The sequence below is a fragment of the Limanda limanda genome, chromosome 1 (assembly GCF_963576545.1).
Source record: "Limanda limanda chromosome 1, fLimLim1.1, whole genome shotgun sequence".
In the NCBI taxonomy this organism is placed as follows: domain Eukaryota; kingdom Metazoa; phylum Chordata; class Actinopteri; order Pleuronectiformes; family Pleuronectidae; genus Limanda; species Limanda limanda.
The window spans coordinates 28,756,854-28,780,806 of record NC_083636.1 but is presented as its reverse complement, the minus strand read 5'-3'; the positions used below and the strand labels follow the sequence as shown (position 1 = coordinate 28,780,806).

At 41.7% G+C, this 23,953-nt stretch overlaps 1 protein-coding gene across 1 annotated transcript in view; it reads left to right on the top strand.

Moving 5' to 3' along the window:
* The window catches only part of fibcd1b (fibrinogen C domain containing 1b), a 117,492-nt gene that overhangs the window by 20,026 nt on the left and 73,513 nt on the right, over window positions 1-23,953 (top strand). The window contains 2 exon segments of the mRNA XM_061074778.1: window positions 9,070-9,153; window positions 16,617-17,096. Coding sequence (XP_060930761.1) covers window positions 9,070-9,153; window positions 16,617-17,096 — 564 coding nt within the window.

Here is a 23,953-nt window from a genome sequence, read left to right as displayed (position 1 = left end):
AGAAACCCATGACCTTAGAAGGCCTACACCCGCTGCAGCTCGACCTCCCCTCAGGGAGAGATTGAACACGCAGCACTTACCACCCGATAGCACTCGACCAACACATCATTTGGTCACGCTGTGCACGTATATGGACACACACACACACACACACACGCACATAGACCAATCCAAATACATGCAGCTTTCTACATAAACGAAGCACTGCACATATAAACCCTCACCCCTGCACACTCACACACACACATATTCACAAAACAGTGCGAGCAAATGAGCAGACATCACATTTGTCTCACACCATCAGCATCAAAATCGGTTCTCTTTTCCCAAGGTCAAACTGTCAACTTGTAGGGTCTCTCCCTCGTCCGCCCTAACGGACACACACACGAGGAGAGAGAGACGGCCCCAAAGTCCCAGACAGACAGAGGCACACAAATGAAAGCACTCACGTAACGCTGCCGTGATATGCGGCTGGAGCTGCAGCCATAAGTCATCCTGCGAGGTAGCGGCACCATGAAGTGTAGACACCAGTATCCATAACATGCATGTATTATTTATGAGAGCCTGTGTAGTTTGCACACAGCGATATATGCAAATGTATACATTACGGAGAGGCTCTTCATTTCAGCCAGTTAGAAGGAGGGTCTGCCTTCTTATCGCACTGCTATTAAAATAGCAAGGCTCTAGGGCGGAGATCCATCTTGTCTTTTAATGGCGTGTCTGTGCGTTTGTCTGCGTGTGCGGCTGCATAAAGGTGTGTGTGTGTGTGTGTGTGTGTGTGTGTGTGTGTGTGTGTGTGTATATGTGTGTACAAATGTCTCTGCAAGATATTTGTAGATCCTGGGCTCGCATGATTCCGCCGGTGCACTTAAGTGTGCTCAGCAACTGCAATCAGGACTGTAAGTGGCCGGCAGTTTCGAAAGGAGAACAAGAAGTGGGGAGTAGAGAGAAGCAGAGAGGAGAGAAGATGGATGTGAGCCTGTGAAGTTACGATGTGATGATGAGAATCATTTTAATTTGTCTTGACAAAGCTAAAAGGGAATAGCATCATTATTAACTCCTTTCTATTTAATCTTAGAATAAGCTCCTTTATAAAGACGTCTCTGTTGGTGGGTTTGTAAGCAGGCAACATGCATGATGGTTATTCTCTTCTTAAGGTTTCTCGCTGTTTAGGAGGATTTTTTTTTCATTTTCAGGGTTTGGTTCCAGACAGTATTCACCGAACCAATTTTTCAGTGCTTAATTTTGGTGCCTGAGTTTTGTCCTGTAATAGTAGTCCTGCTTACAAGCAGCATAAACATCACTGCTTAGGTCAGGTTAACATTACATTTAATTCTGGTGGCAGCACACTCTCTACATGGCTCTGGCAACACGTAACATTAGCCGCCTCTTAAACTCCAGCTGTATTCACACCAAAGCTAATTTTCCCACGGATAATGCCACAGGTTCCATTGTTTACTCGTGTGAGGATTTGGGTCCTTTGCATCATTGCATTTACTTTCTTTCTTATCTCAATGCGCAAAAAATTGACGAAAACAATTTTGTGTCAATGAAGCAACACAACGAACTCAATGAAGCACCTGGCGACGCACGGAAATCGTTTGAAAGCAAAGGAATCCTAGGTGTTTGGGCCTGGTCACATGACACAATGTTCCTGTTTGCTTCCTGCGGTGAGGCAAATCATGGCGTCGCTTCGTGTGGAGTTTGTTGAACTGCCAATATTTGTTTTTTGTATTTGCGTATGTGTGACTGTGCACCTCCTGCTGAGCACATCAGCTGGCAGTGTGGGCTTCCTTTTTCCTTTGTGGGCTTCAATATTACCTGAACATTTTATTTTGTGTACATTTATTGCGTTATCGGATTTATGATGATTTTGCACATATTATAATTAATATGTCAAAATCCCACTTTCAATTTGTCTTGTCAAAAACAAAGCTTTTTATCGTTGACTGTTTTTTTTTGCATATTGTGAAAAAGTATCAGTTTTGACCCATTCCATTTTATAATAAACGATTTAGCACCGTTTTCTACAATAACCCAAACGATACCCAACCCAAGTTCTTACTCCCACAGTGGTGCTGCTTTGGCATTCCTAAGCTCCCATTAGAATACATCCTGACTGTTTGTCCACTGTTGAGCTTTTTGCTTTTGGCATGTCATGCAGTGGTACTGAACTCTCCCTCACTTGGCTTGCATCCTGCACATGAAAGTTTAATTTCCAGTCAAAGGGAGTCAAGTATATTTGTAAGTCCCGACATCGCATTCAATGTCTCAATAGGCCTTATACAAGCCCACAGCAGCAACAGTTCCTTATTTAGCCAGCTCTATTTGAGGGCAATGGAGGGGAAAGAAGAATAAGCGGAATAAGCAAATATGGTTAAAAAATCCTCAGGGCAGGAAAATTCAAATAGAGATCTTTCATCTTCACATGGATGGGAATGGCAGGACCAGTAGCTGGGGAATGAGAAATTAAAAGGTACAGGAAAAAAAAACTTGTAACGATTAGGATAAACATGCAGCATTTTAAATGTCGAGATGTTTGTAGCCTCGTCATGTTTAGACTCTAATAAATGAGCTTGAATAGATAAGGGAGCATCAGCAAGAGGAGTCTCAAGTCATCTGTGTCCTGGGAGACAAGAGGTAACAAAACATCCAATCAAAACAGAAAGCCCTCTTTCAATCTTTCAGTTTCACTTCACGCTCACAAAGCAGCCATTCTGACCTCATAGTGATAGTGTGCTTTATAATAGTCCCTGCGTTGATAGTATGTTTTTTCAATCCTGTGTGTGCGTGTGTGCGTCTCAGGGACAGTAGTGGGTGACAGACTCACTCCCTGTGTGTGTGGGCGACTGCAGTGTGAGCTCCAAGGACAGGCAGTGGAGGGTAGAGCGGGTGATTTGTCTCTTAGGATTGAACTCATCTCCCCGGTCTCCTGCAGGCCTCCCGTCCCTCCCTCCCCTTTGTTCTCCGCATGCTGTCTTATTTTGAAGGTGAAGTGCATTTCTCTCGCTGTTTGTTATGCACACGCTGGAGCTGATGCAGTTCGTTGACTTTGCACAGGATGTGTACTTGAGGAAGCTTTGACTCACGTTAGACACTCAAGCTGCTTTCAGACATAGAATAAAGTTTGAACCCCTGAAATTTTGCAGAGGTGTTTTTATGTGAGACTACAAAGGTCTGAATCAGTTTCTCCGGAATGTTTTTTGCCAGATCCCTGGTAAAATGTTTGGTAAATGTCAGATTTAGTCCATGTGAGAATACAGCTTGAACATCTCCAGAAAATCCACAGCAAGCAAATGGACGTGTTGGGCAGGCTGTGGCTCAGCGGGTCGTCCTCAGCGTGGAAGCAGAGAGGGATGTGGATCAGAGTGTCTTTCTCGAACTATTAGTCTGTTTGATCCCAGTCTTCCCCTTACGCATACCATCGTGTCCTTGGGCAAGATACAAACAAACAAAACAAATTGACCCTGACAGCTTTGTGGTTCTCGTAGAGAAAACGCTGCACATGAATGTGTGTGTGAATGGCAAAATCCATACTGCAATAGCACTTTCAGTGGTAATCAAGACAAAATAAGTGCTATGTCTATGGCCACAAAACGTAAAGAATACAAATATCTTAGGTGCCATTCACATGGAAGAGGTCAAAGAAGTTGTCAACTGGGAAGGTCGATGAGATTCTATATGGAAGGGGCCCTTTGCCAGTGTCCATGTGCATAAACAAAGACATTTGATTTTCTCAGGAGAATTTATAGGTCATGTTTTCTCGTTACATGCTCTACCAGGGCTCCACCCTCCACCTAAATCTTCCAGACATGATCCTGTTGTCGTGAAGGTGACTGACTCTGAAATCTCTCTTCATATTTGAAAGGCAAACTCTGGGAATTGTCCGGATCCAATTTTCTGTTCATGTCCGAAAACAGCTTTAGATTCACATACTAATGCTAATTAAAGTGAGAAACCCTGTTTTCTTTAGTCTCCTTTAGCCAAAGGAGCTGTGTGTGTCTATCCATGGTTTATATATCCTAAACATGAATCCAGAATCTTGTGATCAAAAAATCATAACCCATAAGTTTTGAAAGTATCATCTCTCTTCATGAACTTCCATCCATATAAGGGGCTTTGATTTAACTTCCTGTTGTAACTGTGGCATGTTTGGATGTGTTAAGACTTGGCAACGTGTGTTAAAATATATTTTGTTTACACCTCTGAAATAGCTGATTTCTGAGCAGATGCAAGAAAGGTGTTATCTTGTAAATATAGAAATTCTAAAAACCCATCCTCTCACTCTGTTTTACCAAAAAAGAAAATAGGAATTTTGTGTACAAACAATCTGAATAGAGGAAATGAAAAATAGAGCACTGACAGAGCTGCCATTATTGGATGTCACATATTATCTAAGGTACTTAGTCTTGTTACCAAGTCACAGCCGTGTCCCAGCTTCTCCACGGAAACTGTTATTTCTGAGCCAGTGGCCAAGAAACAAAAAAAAAAACAAGTCTCCAGCTCTGTCATCAGCCATTAGCCGTACGGGGAATATTCCCTTTGAAGTCTCTCAAAAGCTGCCATGCTGCCCATTAAATCCTCAACGGCAGTGTCCTCTAAAATAACCAGACCCCAGATCTCTGTGGTCTGCAGAACAGAATACAGATGCTGGCAAAGTAAACACCTCATCATATTCAGCAGTGCATGCAGAATTCTTCTGTTTGCCGCTGCTGTTTGAATTCAATTTTGTTTCATGAAGGAGGTGGTGAAGGTTAAAATATTATTTGGGTATAACTCCACTGTGGCTCTATTGTGGTCTGCTTCATCTGTTAAATGCAGTGGTCTTATAAACCGCAGCTCATGCAAAGTAAACTTCTTTATGATCATGGTCATGCCTGACTGAAATTGTAAAAGTGGCCATTGGTGTAAGAGGTCATATAAAGCTTGAATACTAAAATTGAAAAGCAAATCCAATTCTGTCATCCACCACCTAAAATCCACACACAACCATTTACTACAATCTGATATAAGTTTTTACTCTGAATGTTGGTGAACTGGTGTAGTGGGAGGCTAAGTGAGCACGTCCTGGTGAAGAGGGGATTGGCACAGCTGAGACTAGTTGGCCAATCCACTCTCAATGGTTTGTCTCTGGCAGCATGTAGCCCCACGTCGGGCGACACTGTGGCAGTGTTCGATTCCACCGGGGTCTCACCACAACAACCAGAGACAAACCATTCGCTTTTCAGTATTCTTTTATTTTCACCTCCACTACTGGTTACAGCTAAAGCACAAACCACCACCAAGGCCCAACAGTTCCCATAAATCCAATCAATCCGCCATGAAATTGCACACATTCAGAGATATATGTCCCCTAAATATGCATTTATATATATAAATATAAGAGTTAGTTAGGTTCACAGTTTTTTGCCTTTTTATCTCAATTCCATGTTAGCACAAATTACCAAAGGTCTATGAGTAAACTGATTTGACTAAAGCTAGCTGTGAGCATTATTATCACTACCATCTGACATCAGATGCCTCACCAAAGTTAAGCAGTTCCACCCATCACATTAGACAGGTCAGTTTGATATAGTAAATTAAGTAATTTACTCATTCACAGTTAAAAATTTGCCTGGGGTTTGGTCATTGTCCATAAATAATGACTTTAAGCGATGTTCAGATATCTGGGTGCACACTGTCTCACACACACACAGACACACACGCACACGTGCACATGCACACACACACACACACACACACACACACAGTCAAATCCCATGCAGGCTATAACTTAAAATATGCATAAACTATAATATTAAATCCTGTGTTTTATGGGTCATGTCCTGATCAAGATTTTTCGGGCCCTGATCCCATTACATCGGTTATTTATGGTACTTAAAATCTGATTAAGAGTTAATGTATCTGACACGGCTTAAATAAGCCGAAAAGCCTTAAACTCACACTTATTTCCATTAACTGCTACTGATTAAAAATATATATTTAATAAAGCTCTTTCATCCTCGGCCATAGTTCATTGTTACACTCTGCTGTATTTGTTGGCAAAGCAGAAATCCACAGTGGTGGTTGTACGCCGGTTTTACAGAGTGGCTTCTCACAAACTATCTTTGACGAGTACTGACAGCAGTGCACAGAGACACACAAACGAACACAAACTTTAATTTAGGCCTGTCATCACGTTAATTACGGTTACAGATGATATGAGGAACCACCAGCTGCATGTTTGATATATTATTTGGCACCAGGTAAAAATGAGAAGCTGCAGATTTTTTCTGCACGGCGATGCAATTTCTAATAATATTTGCCTATGATTATTTATGTCAGAGCCTAGAGCAAACATGGACTCCTCCCCCCTCCACCTGATGTACATTTTCACATACCAACAGACATCATCCAACCCTATAATTTCAAAGTGCTTTAAACCATGGTAACAATTTAACTTCAGAAAAGTTATATTGATAATCGCAAAGGTTAAAGTCACAACCACAAACAAATGAGGACAGAAAATATGTGTTCAGTAATTTAGTTCGGCCCACTCATGTTGTAAAAATTTAAATGGCCCTTGAGTTCGGGAAAAGGTTTCCCCTGTGTGAAATAATCAGTAAAACCACAAGTTAATATGTCCAGAGCCTCTTTTACTCCATCAGCTTAGTGCGGTGGTTTCAAACAGTCCTCGCTAAAGTCCTTGTCATTCAAACACAAACACACAGGGATTCACACATAACGGTATTCAGCAAATACATTCTAAGAACAACACATTAAATCAATCAATATAGCTTTAGATGGCGCTAAGATCTCAGTCCACGTGCACGCACATGCAAACACCTGGGTACGCTAATTCGAAAAAGAGAGCATGTATACGTTCAGTCACGTCCAGGATGAGTCTGAGCTCTTCCTGTCTTCTAAGACGCGGCTCATCAGATAGGATTCTGCCTATAAGGTCCGACCAATAAAAAGCTCAAATATTCTATTAAGTGTAAATCCTCTCCGATGGAGGAGCTTGCAGAGTCAGATTAGGACTAGACAAACACTGCCAAGCAGTCATGCCCGTGCCGGGACCACTGCCAAAAAGGAGCCCCACAGATACTGATGTGTCGCTGTGAGTGAGTGTGTGTGTGTGTGTGTGTGCACAGGCAGCTAAGAAACCCAATGTGAGCATTAGCAGGCAGGGGGTGAACAAACTAAAGCTCTGATACGTGCCGCTCAGCGTAATGGGAAGGCAGTGTGTCAGTGATCTGAGTGGGAAGCAGCTGCAACACACCATCTTTGTTCTCTGCGCATGTGCTTTTGTGTGTGTGTGTGTGTGTGTTATGTTTTTGTATCTATTCCCCTCCTGCAACAAAGCAAGCACACACTGTACCATTTGGCTCCGTAGCTGCGCACAGGTGTGCTCACCTCACAGCAGCAGGAAAGCACTCGTGCCCATTTCTGTTTCTATCGGCGGGTTTTTAAAGCTTTAATATTAATTCCAATTTAGTTTACGGCATCGTGGACTTGTTAGTTTGTTTAGCCGCTTCACTGTAGCGTCTGTTTATTTAGTAATGATAGCTGTGTGGCTCGTCTGTGCACTGGGAGCACAGGCAGCTGCAATGTTTTAGGCAGAGCAGACATAGATTTCTATCAGTGACCCAAGGCTGCTCATTAGAATTCAGCTCACTTCTCCCAAATCTCACCCTGTCTATCTCCTCCCTCCAACTTCTCTTATTCCCCCCTCTCTTACTGGAAGAGAAAGAATCTTTAAAGAAAAACAAGGTGAACCGTTGGTCAGCCATCACAACAATCAGTGTGTGATGAGCATACACAGCATTTCACCCACTGACAACTGAAAAGGAAACACAATTGTATATATGTGCACAGCTGCACACACACATATCTATACTGTGCGTGCTCTCTCACAAAAAAAAATGGAATATTTGTGATATTAGCAAGAAATCAAATGTGAAGAGGCTGTTCAGGGGGAGGAGCCACACTATCATGGTCCTGATGATGCACGCACTCGACCAATCCCAAGGCCCCGGTCACATGTGTGCAAATGCAAAGTGAATATTGCAGCTCAAACTTCTCCAAAGTTAAACTCCACACAAAGCAACTCTAATCTATTTGTGATATTGCCAATACATTCAAATTACCCAGATGAATGGATTGATGCATGTTAGCTTCTTTCATGTTTTTATCTGCCTCTAGTGATCAAATAAATACATACATGTAATTAAACCTGTGTAAAGACTATTTTTACTCTTAATCATGTACCTTCACATACTCTCTGATAGAGAACACATGCTGATACATTAACTGCTAGTGTTTGCTGCCTTCTATTCTCAAGTAGGCAGTTGTGTGTGTGTGTGTGTGTGCTTTTGTGTTGATGTTGTTGTCCCAGGCTAATTGAGCAATTCCACAGTGGGAGCAGGCAGTGTTTAAGGTCACGGAATGATGTACTCTCCTGGTGCACTTACAAAGCCCCCACCTTTATAATTACTCTGCTTTTATCTGAACACCTGCTACAACCATGCGGACAAAAGCACGTATACATGAGCTGTACACTGAGCGATGTCACTATCACATTTTGCACACAAACGCCCACATGTGCCTGCATGTGAGAATGCGTTCCTCCACACCTCCTGAACCCACTCAGCATTCAGGGAAATACTCGTTCTTTTTATTTCTAGTTGATCGGATCCGTGCACTGAGGATTTGCAAATCTTTCCCTGAGAAGATGCATTGAGCCTGTCATAAACTATTGAATTCAATGATACCTCTGAGATGTACAGATGTCTGTTCAGATCTGTCTTAGTCATTGTGCAATTATGTGTGTAGGTAGTCGTGGTTTATCAGTGCCAGCACCATTTATCCTTAACAATGATTTTTATATTACATAAGGTTTGAAAATGTGCTGCGCCCAGCCCTCAGATCCAGACTGTGTCTCTCAGTGGGATTTTTTTGCATGCATGCATATGTGTGTGTGTGTGTGTGTGTGTGTGTGTGTTTGTGCTCATGTGCTTGCATGCTTGACTGCACATGTGACTTGAACAAACGCCAACACTGGTGGCCCTGTCTGTTTGTCCCATGCAGACATTCTGTGAGTGTGTACCCAGCTCCTCCCAGCTCAAACATCGCTGGTCAGACTCAGATACTGCCAGGGAGACCCCGGCCAAGGTAAGGCCCTGTCACCCACCACGTACACATGCACACACACAGGCAAGAATGCATGTGTCCACACTTTAACGCATGCTTTGTTTTTTTTGCACAACAATTTATGTTTATTTACATCTGGGACTTTTCGCAATTGATGTCATATTGTTAAAACCCCCCAAAAAACAATGAATTAAGAAAAAACACAAATACATAATCTTTTGCTTTACTGACTCAAAGTACTTAAAGGAAATGACAGATTCCCATCAGTTAGATTGTAGAGAGGCCATGTATGAGATCATTGCCAACTTCCTGTCGCTATTCATCTCTCATTTATACGAAAGGCTTATACAGAAACTTTGTAGAACTCTACCGTGTTCTTTTTTGGTCACGGTTTGTTACATAAAGTTAAAATGAGAACTGACAGTAATTCAGCTGTTTAATGGGAGAGTCTATGTACTTTATTCATCCCTTATGTTGTCAAGTGCCAGTAGTCTACTGACCCTATTGTGTTTTCCGTGTTTTTATATGCAAATGGTGACATACGTCTTCCGGTATCTCACTCTGACGGGTGTATATACGCATTTATATATGTGCACAATGTCTGTTCATAATAGTGAAAACTGAATAAAGAGCAAACATTGTCTATAGAAGATGGACGACATGGGTGCTCAAAGCGTTGTGATCGCCACCTGGTGGCTGGCTGCAGTATAGGTTATTCAACGAGTGCATCCATCCTATTAAATGGGATATGCACCAAACTAAATGGACCAAACTAGAAGGTACTTAGTAATTACTTGTACTAGGACGGACCCTGACCACTCACAAGTTAGTTAATAAAGTATATTAACTAATCGTTCCTTTTTTGTGAGAGTTCTTTTTCATTTCTTTTCTTATTTTGGTGTTATCCTTTCTGGAATATATTCACAATTTGTAACCCACTACTTTTTAAATAGGCGTAGGATTTATTCGGAACAACTGTCAAGCTTTATGTCTGTATAAGATACAGCAAACATCAAACAGGAGAGGAATGGAGGGACTGGTTTGATGAAATGTTGTTTTGTATGTGAAATCCCTTCATTAAGTCATTTAAATGTCATCTTGTCTTTGTATTCCACCACCTTCCTCTCAGTAAAATCAGGGATTCACCGTGAACTTGTTTTCACTTGCGGGGGAGATTTGGTTTAACTGATGACGATTTTTGTCACAATCCGCTTCCTTCCGCCGCTTTGGTGTTGGCAGTGCGGAGGATTATTGCACATTACACATTACATTTTGCCACCGAGCAGCAGCGGTGGCTCAACCTCCGTGCGAGGACCCAAACACACAAGAATTATGGGATTAGGCCCCTGCAGATTCTTTGAACTGTGCCGAGTGATCACGGGTGTACCAGGGAAAGGAGCCTGGCAGAATGTGGGAAGAAGACACCCACTGAGTACTGATGTGAAAGTGGAATTCAAGCTCCAGGTGAATGAAATGGAAAAGGAAATGGGCTTGGTAAAAAAAACACTTTTTGAAAATTGTTAGTGTGAGAATCAGTATTGCTATGTGCCAACTTTGTTTTCTTCAAAGATGTTTTATGTTCCCTAGATGGCCAGCTTCATTTTGAATGTCTTCCTGTGTACACATCAGTTTGTCTCCACATATGTGTTTGTGTGTGTGTATGTGTGTGTGTATGTTTGTGTTCAGAAATGAAAGAGAGAGAGCTTGCGAGATTCCTGCTGGTTTCCTTCTCACCTAATGAACACACAAAGCCTTTCCGTCCGACACTTGTCTGCCAATGCTCTTGAGTGGGAGAGCGCCATCATCTCCCTCCCCCTTTTCTATCTCTTCATCATCAGAAAACCCCTCCTGTTTTTTTCTTTTTCTTAAAAGAAAAAAAGGCCTATGTTGTGGCATGAGTGGAGACAGGAGAGGATATGAAAGTCAGACACTAATTGCTGAATGGGCTCCTGCTGAGAGATTGAGAGACTCATTAAAAAAACTATGTGTTAAAAGGATACTTGCATCCTATTCTCTGTGTCATTACTCTTCTACAACTCTTAAGCCCAATTGAGAGCTTACCGCTGGGACATGAAGCCGGTTTCTTTTGCATTTTATCTCCTACCGACCAGGGAAAAAATTAATTAGGCAGGGAGAAAAAACTACACTCCTTATTATCATTCTTTTTTCAATCAATTCATTCTGTCAGTCTTACCTCATAAAATGTGCATTGGTTCTTCTTTGGAAGCACAAAAGATCGTCCCCAGGCCTGTTCCTTCATTCAAATACAATATTAGACCATTCCTGGAGAGCAAATATTGAGAGCAGCCGTCACACTAGTACAACAACCAAGATTTATATTATACATTAGAGGTTCAGCTTTAACTGTAAAACCCTTAAGCATCAAAAAGATTATTACAATAAAAAATAAACAACGAACTGGGACACCATCTGAACAGGTCATATTCCCCATGGGTCTCTGAGTATCAGTTATATGAGTCCAACTGTTACATGACTGAACTCATATCATGTGGATGTGTTGCCGTTTCTACCTTCAGAAGATTGTAAAACACGTTATGGATGTTTTGACGGACCACTGGGCCACTAAAAGGGGGAAGGGGTGAGATTTCTCCCAGTGTCACAAATGACCAGTCTAACTGACAGATGGGTGTGAGAAAGAGTGACAGCATGGCACAGAGCGCTGCATGTAGGTCTAAAATGAAGCAATGGTTAATAACACCAGTATGTACATTTATATTATATAGTGTATGAGAATAATACAAATAAAAAAAGACTACAACTAACAACAGTTCTCACTTCAGTCTAGGTATTTAATGGGAAACGCTGTGTCGACCTCTTGATCTGTGTTATTCTGTTGTACTGAGCAGAGCCGCAGGTGGGGGGTTGAGGTGGGTGAAACCTCATGTTTCCTTGTTTAGGCTGTGCTGCTATTTTCTCCCGTAAAAACTGAACCCTGTTGTTTTGGTAGTTTTGTCACAGACATTCGTCTGTTATTAGAAATGGTAAAACAAAATTAATTCATAATCTACATAACCATATGTGGCATATCCCGATGCCACCGGGGTCTCAGCCCAACAACCAGAGACAAACCAGTTGCTTTTCAGTATATTTTTATTCTGTACACACAGGTAAAAACATAAGTCGAACCCCTACTTAAACTTGACAGATATTTCAGCTGGCACATCGGCTTTGCTGCTCAGTCTCTCAGTGTCTCTCATCATGTGTTGTCCTCGTGTGTCTCCTGTCTCCCATGTGTCTCTCCTCTGTGTGGCAGCTCAGCTTCTGCGTTTTGACTCCAGGGAGGAGCCGATTGTCCAACTAGTCTCAGCTATTGGTGCTCTCTGAGCCACCTCCACATCATATACACATATATATATATATATATATATATATATATATATATTAGGGCTGTCAATAGATAAAAAAAAATTAACTAATTAATCTCACATTTTGAAATTCATTAATCGCGATTAATCGTGATTAAAAGTTTGTTTTTCTTCTAAAGACTAAATCTAATGAATTAACGAGTAATCACTTCAGAAAGCCTGTATTTTACACAATGCTGTGTTTTCAAAGAGACTCAGGCCTATAACACCTACCTATAAAGTGGCAGCCAGGTCGTTAAATATCATGTATGATAAATTGTGTAAAAAAAATATTTAAAAACAACAGCTGAAAATATTCTAAATGTCCTTGGAAACAATAACAATGCTTCTTTCTTCAGTGAAACATCCAGATTAGTAAAAAGTTAAAAAAAAAGTGTATTTGAGACACCATTACGAATACGTATTCTCCACATCGGCTTGAGTGACGACTACGTAATTTACCCTCCACACCCGACATTGACCGGAGCAAACTGCGGAGAAGTTCTAACAGACAGAGCGACACAACTCACTCAGACCGGGGGAATCTGCTTCTGAGATAATAAAGGGTGCGCTGCTACACTAATCTCAAGAAGTTCCTGCTGTGGGCCTTCAAAATAAGACAAACACGGCAAAATAAAAGAAATACAGTTCAGCCAGCGCTGAGCCAGGATGGCAGCGAGCGGACCCTCGTTTCGCTGGATCCGTTTGATAACCTCCAAGGCAGAATTCCACCGGGTGGCAACATCTTGAACTAGCAACTCTTCCTGCTGTCCTTAGTTCAGACGGGACTTATCATTTGACGGGCTGTGTTTGAAGTGCGACGCTGGCAGCTTGCTAGAGGAGCTGAATTTTCTTCCGCACACCGGATGTAAACAAAGCTGCGTTAACTGCGTTAAAATATTTTATCGCATTAATCTAGTTCACAATAATCGCATAGATTAACGCGTTAACTTTGACAGCCCTAATATATATATATATGAACATAATTTTATTTTTATCTTTTTCTCTTATAAAACAGAGTGAAACCAAAATACCTTGATGCTCCCTGGTGGCTGTCTGCAGGGCAGGTCATAAATCCTGCCTCCTCCATGTTAGTGAATGGGACATAGGACAAATTAAACAGTCAAACTACACGCCAAATTATTTTACCGTTATTTGATGCCATAAAAAGAGGGTGAAACATCAGAATGGACAGTTAAGACGGACTCACTGTTTTACCAGCGCTGTATTGGCAGGACCTCTGTAACTCCACTCAACAATCTAGCTTAATTTTTGTTCAACAGGGGAATTGGACGCGTGTTGTCCATCTTTATTTTTAGTCTCAAGGCGTGGCATATAATATGCTATACCATGACTTCCTGTATTTACTTCCAGTCTCTGCTGAACCGATAGCTTTTTGTTCCCTGAAGTTTAGCATTGGTTTAGCATCTAAGGACATAATTTAGTCTAGTTTACAGTGGATTTTTAAAAAGTTTCATGAGAAATATGTTCTGCTCTTGTTTGAGTTGTTCAGAGTGTGTGCAGATGTCTGTCAGCTCTGTGTGTGTCTTGCTCTCAGAATAAAGAGGGCCAGCGTATATCTTTCCCCATATTAAGTATGCTTACATTCACTTTGCTATGAATTTAGAGCAGTGCAGATGATGGCTTCCACTGATGTCTTGGCCCGCTAGCGACAGAGCTCAGTCAAACTGTTCTAATGTAACATAGCTGCCATTCTGCAGAGTGAGGCCATTATACACATTATGCAGAGCGAACACACACACCCGCACAGATCCCCATGCACACATAAACACAGCCAAGCCCAGTCACAATCACTCGGCTGCACCTGCACTCACATTTACACGGGGGGAAAAAAAAAAAAAAAACACTAAAACACTGTTTGACATGCGAGGAGAGATTTCATAGTGCAGTCAGGGTCTACATGTTGAGTTAGAGCGAGGAGACTCAAAAAAAATTGTGATGTGCAGCAATACTCCCCTGGAGCGCTTTTCTGTGATGATGTGTTTGGGTGAGAAAACAGGGAGAAGTGGGAAGGTTCTGACAAAGCAGTGCTCCAGTTTTTTCATGTGCAATATGTGAATGCGCTCGGCTGTCTGTTGCAAGTCCTCGGCACAAAGAGCCGCATTCAAACTGTGTGTGTGTGTGTGTGTGTGTGTGTGTGTGTGTGTGTGTGTGTGTGTGTGTGTGTGTGTGTGTGTTACGTGTGGGAAGTGTATGTGGCAGGAGAGCACTGTCAGTACGCCGTATGTGTTTAAGTGTGTGTTTGCATGTGTGTGTTTGTGAATGGTTTCCAAACCATTTGGACAAACAGAGCCTAGGGACAGTTTCCAGTGGCAGTGCTTAAGTAGCGGTGTCCAGAAAAATAACAGCCACAGTGGAGCTGGCTGTCGCAGAAAAACAATAATGCATATATTTAATAAATGTGCTTAGTGGATGTTAAAAGCTTTGTTTGTATTTCAGAATACGCATGAACTCTATTAACAAAACGTGAAATATGATAAAAGTAGCAATTATCCTGTCCAAAATGTTCTTTCTCTTCAGTCCACATTTAAGATTTATTCTAGGAGTCTTCCCAATTTATATTTTATCTTATTCACCAAGTTTTTGCTGTTTGTCTCGTGGGCTACATTTAAAAAAAAAAAATCACAGCAAAAAAATCGTATTTCTGTTTTGTGTACATAGCACACACACACAAAAAAAGCACAGGCATGCAGCAGTGACTCACCAGGCTCAGCAAAATTTGCTCACTGGCCCCAGGCCCCTTACGTGTCTGACCATGTGGATTATGAATGAAGCCGAGGGGGGTACAGATGGGACTGATGTGAGAAAAAAAAAAAAACATCCCCGGGCCTCACACGAACCCCCTTTTTTCTGTGTGCATTTGCGCGTGCTGGAGTAAGGAAGGCTACAAGTGAGGCCCGTGTGAGAATAAATCATCGGGTCTCACATAACACGCCACGTGTTCTGTGAACCATGTCGGCAAAAAAATTGGAAGCCAATGTTTGGCGTATTCCCTTCACACTTGTGGTCAGATAGCACATTTCAGCCCCCTCATCATCATTTGGGCACTTGCAACTTTTATTTTTATGTCTTCTTCACAAAGACTATTGGGCAAACACGCGGCGGATTTCCTGCACGACGCAATCGATTTTCCCCGTATTAAAGGAACCATAAAGCTTTCTCGTAAAGCAGACCATTAGCTGTCTATTAGTGTGCCTGGCTGTGCTTGTACAGCCAATTTACATATTAATGAGCTCGCTCTTGCTCACACTTCCGCATACAAACAGATAACAAGCACACACTGACAGGCACACCGGCCCACTCATTCTCATAGAACATCCTCCAGTGTGGAGAAAAATCAGAAAGACATCAGTTGCTGATTCATGTGGAGGAGGATAGGGGGGAGGGGCCTGGATAGGCGTTGTTAATCATGCATAGGTGGGCCATATCACTCTCTTGTCTTGACCTGAGTGGGAAAATGGTGCCAGATCATAAAGGGCCTTCATCTGGGCCTTTTATAGTCGAGTTAATGGAGACTTTGTTACCGGTAGAGGTCTGCCCTTTTTCCTCTAAGACGATGCTCCTCTCTGTCCGTTCATTCACATCCTATTGGCTCTGAGAGACACTTTAGTTTTACTTTCTCTTCCTGGCTATTGCTTATTCAAGGTTTTTTATTGTTTTCCCTCCTGGCTATGAAATGTAAAGACAGAACCGTGGTGCCTGGGCTGTATGTTTACTATAGCCTCAATGGCCTCAGGTCCGCATCCTCCATCCTCCTCCTCACCACCACCACTCGACTGGCATGAACAGTGTTCGGACAGAAGTTTTTCTTTAGTTTTAGAGAATTCAGATTTCCGAGAGGTCTTGCAGGCATTAACATCCCGTTGCTGAATAAATCATTTCAAACTACATTTTGACAGATGGGCATATGGTTATATCACTGAACACTGAGAATTTGGCATTCAAAATATCCCCAGTGATGAATGGGAGTTATTTCTTTTTTTAATAAGGCAGGTGTTATGTTGTGGCTTTTTTGATGTTCCCAGATTTATGAATTTATCATCACCTTTTTTTTCTCTTCTTTCCTTCCCTTCTTCCCTCTCTCCTACCTCCCTACAGAGGATGAGCTGCAGCTACCTGCTCTGTACCATCCTCCTCTTTGTGGCTGTATTGCTGGCTGTCACTGTGACTGGCACCATCCTCTTCATGAATCACTACCAGGCCCCGCCCATGTCCGATGGCCTACCCCACATCTCCACCAATCAGGACGAAGCGAACGCCCTGGTCACCGTCGAGAGAGGCGACGGCTCTCGCATCAACATCTTCATCGACCCCAACTGTCCCGACTACAACAGTAACTTTTTGCGCCTGGAGGGTGTGCAGACGTCGCTGCTCCACTCGCTGACCGACCACGACTCCGACCTGAAGTCGGTGAAAGGCCAAGACCGGGCTTTGCTCGTCACCCTGGCTGAGGAGGTGGCCAAGCTGTCGGCCCACGCAGGGCAACTGAAAATGGACTACGAATCCCTCCGCAGGGGGCAAGGCAGCCTGGGTCAGGACCTGAACACGCTGCAGACTGAGCAGGGACGCCTCATACAGGTGAGACACACACACACACACACACACACACATGAACACACACAAACCTGTGTATTGAGACACAATCTAACAACAAAATACATATTGGTTATACAAATCCAGGATTATCTGCCCTCACACTTTGTTTGAAAATAGCAACAGACAAAAACTTCCAAATTGTTGCTAACGTTTATTAGAGGCTAACGAATGTATTAGTTACCAGATAAATACACAACTGATACGAGCCTTTCACAGAAATATCGGTATCTGCATTTTTGTTTGGTGATATACAACAATATGAAAACTTTTATTTTGCCAAATAAACTACGCAGAGAAGATGTGCATTTATGTTTACTTTGACATTTATTTTCTAACAGTTTGATAAATACATCTTTAAATCAAATTTATGTTTCATTTATTTGCCAATATATTGGTATTTTGAGTGGAATTGTTTGTTTTTACTCCCTTAAATGATCAGGCTCTATTAACCATTTTTGATGAAATGAATCGTATTTGAACACTAGCAAATGTTTCATAGATTCATAGAAATTACAACTGATATGTACGAGTACAAAAAAGATTAAAGATTGCAATGACACAATGCCGAAAGCAAAAATGGAGAAAACATTGATCTGGAACTAAATAAAAAGTGTAATTTCTATGATTGTAGTGTGGTAACAGAAATTTAGATTTCTACTCTAACGTAACGCATTGTTTTTCTTGTTGTCCCTTTCTTCTTTATGCCTACAAATAATAATTTAAATATTTAAGAATGAAATAAATATAAGTGATTGGTTGTGAGGTAATAGCAGAAGATCCGAATCCAGCGTGAAACACTCGATACTGAATTCCCAAGTGATTGACTGTACAGTGCCCGAGGACTGGATTGTAAAACACCGATCAATATGTATTGATCGTAAATCCACCTTCAGACATGTGGTGGCTCATCGGACTTGCGAGTTTCCTCTATGTTTGTGTTCCTGTCTGCCAGATCCAAACACCATCATTCACTAATCCAGCGTCAACTCCACCATGTTCATTTCTCTTCGCACTGCATACTATCACGGAGGGCGAGATTAAGGTGCAATAGGCCATAATTTATGCAGTCTAGTGATTGAAGATGAGGTCACTGGGGAAAAAATGCCCATCATGAAGAAACAGAAAAACCTCCCTATTAATGCAATAAGATAACGTAATGTTTCCCCAGAGGAATCAGACTCCACTTGAAACCATAATTAGTCCGGCTTTAGTTTCACACTGTCCACATTGATTTATCGACGATACATTTCCTAAATGTGCGTGGAAAATCTTTCCGCTACATGCCCTTAGTTTTGGCCCAAAATTCTCAGTCTCTCTATTCTTTAGTAAATACATTTCATAGCTGCCAGCCTTCTTCCAGCCAGGCCTCTTTCGCTCAGGGTTGAACATTGTTTAGAAATCGCTCAGAAACTCGCTCGAATGGTCTACTCTGTCCGTCTCCATGGGCACAAAAAAAAGCCATGGGTGCTGATTGTTAGCACAAAGGAAGCAGAACGAGGGCCAGTCCCTGCACTGCTGTTAATGGGGTGTAGGTGGCACAGTGCAGCGGGCACAGAGGCTAAGTGGAGGTAGCGCTGGCAGCCCAGAAACTCTGGGTGATTGATTTTGTCTTTGGAGGGCGAGGCATGTGGCGTGCACATCCGCTGTTTCTGCAAGACACCACGGTGTGACTGTGTGATCTATGGGCCACCTGTGGCCAGGACTTCTGATTTATACGATGACATGGAGCTGACTGTGCCGGTGTTAGTAATAGTTCTGTGTGAACCACAGCCCCTTGAAGAACAGTTGCACCCTGCCACGTAGACAGAAGCCCTCGAAGTGGAGGGCAGCAGAATCTGTTTGCGAAGAAAGGACCAATCAGTTCAGTTTTTTCAAAAATATGCCCATTCAATTCTATATAACTCGAAGCCTAAAATAGAAAGGTAAACCAAAGCACACCTATGTCAATTTAATAAATCACGCTGATTGGAGAAACCAGGTACAAAGTGGAATATAACAATATATTTCGAGTTCCGTTTTTCAGTGACAGTCAAGGAGAGGTATATTGCTAGTGTTAGCTCCAAATCTAAACTCTGATATAATACTTCTAGTTTGTATTGCCTTTTCTTATATCATGTAAAACCCAAAGTACTGTGGAAATGACAGATCAACGCCAATGTTGTTTTTTGCTGGATTCCCAACTCTCTACACAATACAGAACAGCATCTAAATATAGGACGATATGAAGGCATTTGAATGTTGGTGCTTTAAAGTGAATAATTGCTGCTTCAAACAGGGCCTGTTTTTTGACAAAGTGTCAAATCATTTTCATGTTACTGTAGTTTGGACTGTTTATTATTTTGGCATAACGTGTTCGACCACATAGGTTTTTTAAACCTCCTTTACCTGAACTTTAGAGGCCCATGAACTGAACCCTGAGTCACACCGCATGACATGATCTCCTTAGATTCAAGAACGATAATGGCAGCAACATAGCCCGTGATTTCTAGATGTGACCTTACGCATTCATATTTTTCCTGGCATAGCATTCAGAGAAATGATAAATGGTTTGTATTTATATAACGCTTTTCTAGTCTTGATGACCACTCAAAGCGCTTAACATTAGTTTGCCATTCACCCATTCACACACATTCAAACAGTGCATCTTTTAGCAGCACTTTTTTTGTTAGTTTGTTTTAGTTTGTTAATTAGTGCCTTCATTAGTTTAGTCTATAAATCAGTATTTACCTTTAAAAAGGACTTGAGCTTTCTAAACGAATTCCAATAAATGAATTACCCCACCAATCACCAACTTGCCTCTTAGTAATTCTCACCTGCACAACACTAATAGGCAAACAACATGAGCATTGAGATCAGTCACCACATTTCAAAAGCAATAACTAACTGACATTTGCTGTGTCTTAGTGACTTATGTCAAAATCTGAAAAACAAAGTGTTTGCTATTTGCTTGGCTGCTTGTTGTCAGGAGCGGATCTGTGCCTTGTGTTAACAAAGAGAAGCTCAGGATCCCGCTGAAAGTGAATTCTCCTCACCACCGCAATGTGAATCTTTAAATCCTATCATGTGTCTTTTAAAAGGTCTTTTCAATGACCCCTAGGTTTCCAGATCTGATCACCTTTCTCACGACAACAGGTTAAACTTTTTCTTACTTGCACAAATTACATATAAAGGTTTAAATGCCGTCTTGTTGCTGCTCCAACCAGCACGAGGAACCTTGATGGGATGAGCACAGAGGTTTTGTGACTTCACAGCTTTAAAAAAATCTTCTGCAAAAGTCGAACTGTCATGATATGTCTCTCACATACACGTCTGACTTGATATTCAGCTAAAAGGGTGCAAGAAGGTAAAAATCTTGGAGGAAGTACATGACTTCATGACTTCTTTGAACCACGGGTTGCAGTTTAAGCTGAATTATGTGCCTGTGGAATACCGATGCTTTGAAACAACACCCACAACTGCTGCTATGGATTTCCGGGGAAAGCTCTGGTGCTGTGGAGCAACAAACCTTATCGCCGAAAGATGAGAAGGATGTGATGCACACAACTTCAAAAGCAATAGAAGTAGATAAAAGTCACACAAAATACGGAAACATATTTCAATACGGCAAAGCGGCAGCTTTAAAGAATTAGCTTGCAAATTGAAAGGAATTAGGAATATCATTGTTTTGAAGGATAAACAATATTGTAATTATAATACAAAGTCCATTTCTATTATAATGGACACATTTTATATTTAAAAAAATATGAAATATCATCACATTTAGCTTTTTGCCTTCAACATGAATAACATCTTTTCATATTTTACTGCAATATGTGATTAGCAATTAAAGGAATCAGTGTTGTTCTTTTTTAAGATAATGACATTAAATGGAAAAACAAATTGAGTGGGGAATAAAATACAGACCATGTTGATGAATGTGTGAGGGAGTGTTCATGAAGTCAGACCAGGTCAGTAAGTGGATCATTCCAGCAATTTATTACATTATTGATGATTTCATCTCACAGCTGGACTCTTAGCCCCCCCACTATACGACACGCGGGTAAAATCAAAACGCCCGATCAAAGATCAGAGACTCTGTGGATCAGATTTGCTATGAAAACATTCCCCTTAATGCGTGAAGGTTCTGTCCATCATTAGGGGAATCTTTTATTCATTGTTTCTGTGCTTCAGAGAACTCCCGTATGCCTTGGATCTCCAAGACAGTTTAATCAGAGGGATACAGTTACTGAGGCAGAGGTTCACTGAGCAATCGTGAGCTGGTTTCCTACCACAAGTAAACTCACGTGTTTATTGATATTTGGTGTAAGTGCAGCTGGACTGTAATAATCAAAACAACAAAAGCACATCTGTCAGGGTAAGAAGAAAGTATGGTGACGAAATATATGACACCTTGTTGTCCTCTTGATCCAGGACGGTATTTTTAGTTCACCCTCTGAATTCAGAATGTGCCACATCCTGCTATAGCTAATTGGCATCAGAGAAACAACACACAGGGAGAACAATTAGCTACCAAGATTCAATTGAAGAAGAGGTGGAGAGGATGAAGATGAGCTTCTGCAAACACAGCTACCGAGAGATGAAAAAGATGCTGTGAAGTTCAGGATGAGAATAAATAGATCTAATATCTGGATGGTAAAAGTGCAGCTCGGTGAGAGAGGATGGGGTTAAGAGTCGATACATTCAGCTCGACTGGATCTTTTGAGGATGTGGATGTCACATGTTGTCACACAGCAAGATGGTTTCTGGTTGGAATCCCAGTTCAGCTGGGTTCTTTCTGTGTATAGATGTCATGTTCTCCCTGTGTCAGTGTGGGATTTCTCCAGGCACGCCAGCTTCTGTCCACAGTCCAAAGACATGCAAATTGGACACTTTAAATTTAAAGTTGGTTTAAATGTTTGTGCGCCTGCAACCTGTCCAGGATTTACCCGAGTCCCGCCCAAGGTCAACTGGGATTGGCTCCAACCCCCCTACACCATAACCCTAAAGAGGATAAATAGTATAGCTAATAGATGGATCCTTTGGATACATGATGTTTCTACAGCCTCTTATTCATCAATCAATATTTCAGTCTGGCAGAATGTTTGAGACCTGCTCTTCTAGCAGGACAAAAGAAAAGTTCAGTTTCATAGTCTTAATTGACCTATTAATTGTCTAGTCTTTGCTAAACATTAAAGATTTTTCCCAAAGTTTAAGGTTATAAATTAAATTTGATTTGTCTGATCTGTGCAAAACCCAAAGATATTTACTGAATAAACAAACCAAGTATGAAAATAGTTGGAGGATTATTTTCTGTGATTAACTGATTCATTATTCTAATTGTGTCTGAGCTGGAGTTGTTTGGCAAACTGGATTCGATTTTACAACATCAGACTGAGTAAAAAAAGAAACAGGAAATGAATATTTAGCAGAAACATTCATATTTTTTCCATTATAGCACATGTCCTGTCAATGCAGAAGGGTTTGAAAGAGGTCCAGGGGAAGTACAGTGGATTGAAGTTTTTCTCATTACATTTCAAACCTTTGGGCCTCTTGGATTTATATGCAAGGCCACGGAATTGTACAAATGTGCTTGAGGCTTTAAATTATTTTCAACTGGCGAGGGCTCTGCCAGTCAAGAGGAAAGAGAGGAGCACTGTGACTCGACGGCTCCTCTCACTTCTCCCATTAGCTCCTGCAGGCTCCAGTTGACTGGACAGCATTCGTCTCAAAGGTGAAGATGTTCTGTTAGACAGATGGAGACCGAAATACTCCCCCCCCCCCCCCTTTTTTTTGGGTCTCTCAACTTGCCTGGTTTCTGCCTTGCGACTCGTCTCTGTTGTGTGACCTCAGCCGCACAGGGATAAGTGTTTACTTCACGGAACATCGGATTCTGACCAAAAAAAGGCAAACCTTGTCATGTGCTTAGGCAAAAAATAATTCAGCCGTGTGTAATGCAGTTAAGTTTAGACCCCAAACATCAACATAAACTGCATTTAAGCTAGAGAAACAACAACAAAAAAGGAGTGCAGATGCAGTGCGAATTAGTGTGCGGATCAGGTAGAGCTCGAACAGGAACCTCTTGTTAAAAAATGAGCCTGAAGCGGATCTGTTATAAACACCTAAATTTGCCTGGATTTTAAAGCCTGACTCGTAAAAAAAAACAAGGCCCCTCGTATTTCGCACTGTGGTTTAACTGATTTTGTGAGCCAATGTAAAGTCTGCCTAACGAGAGCTAATTACACCGCGATCCTAATTGATGTGTCAGTCAAGGCTTAGCATTAAGAGTGCAGACACTCCTCTGCTATTGTCTCTCCCTTCTCACACACACAAACACACACACATGCGCGTGCTGACAAACATACAGTGTGTGCTTACCAAATAAATTACGACTCTGGAAATAAATTTGCACGCAGGGAAGGTACACACGAAGCTTAGAAGAAACCCAACAGTGTAATAATAGCAAATCCTGCAAGAAAACAGTGGAAAAGTTTGCCTATCCCCCCCATGAACGCACACACACACACACGCACAAAAGTTCCTGCAAAACAATGATAGATTCAGAGAACAGAAAACCCAGTTTTCTTTGCTGTATCCGGCTTCGCTGCTGTGCACAACGGGTAATTTCTGTTGTGTGTGTGTGCTGTGCATGTGTGGTTTTTCTTTGTACTTTCATGTGGGCATTCACATACTGTGTCTTATTTCTTTGTGTCCAGCGCGTGGGTTAAAGCTCCAGTGCCCATGTAATATGATTGCAGTGCAGCTCGCCATGCCTCTGAGGTGTGTCGCATTGTTATTGAGGCCAGAGAAAGCTGTAACAGCTGAATATAGCTACACACACATACTGTACCTGTGATGGAAGA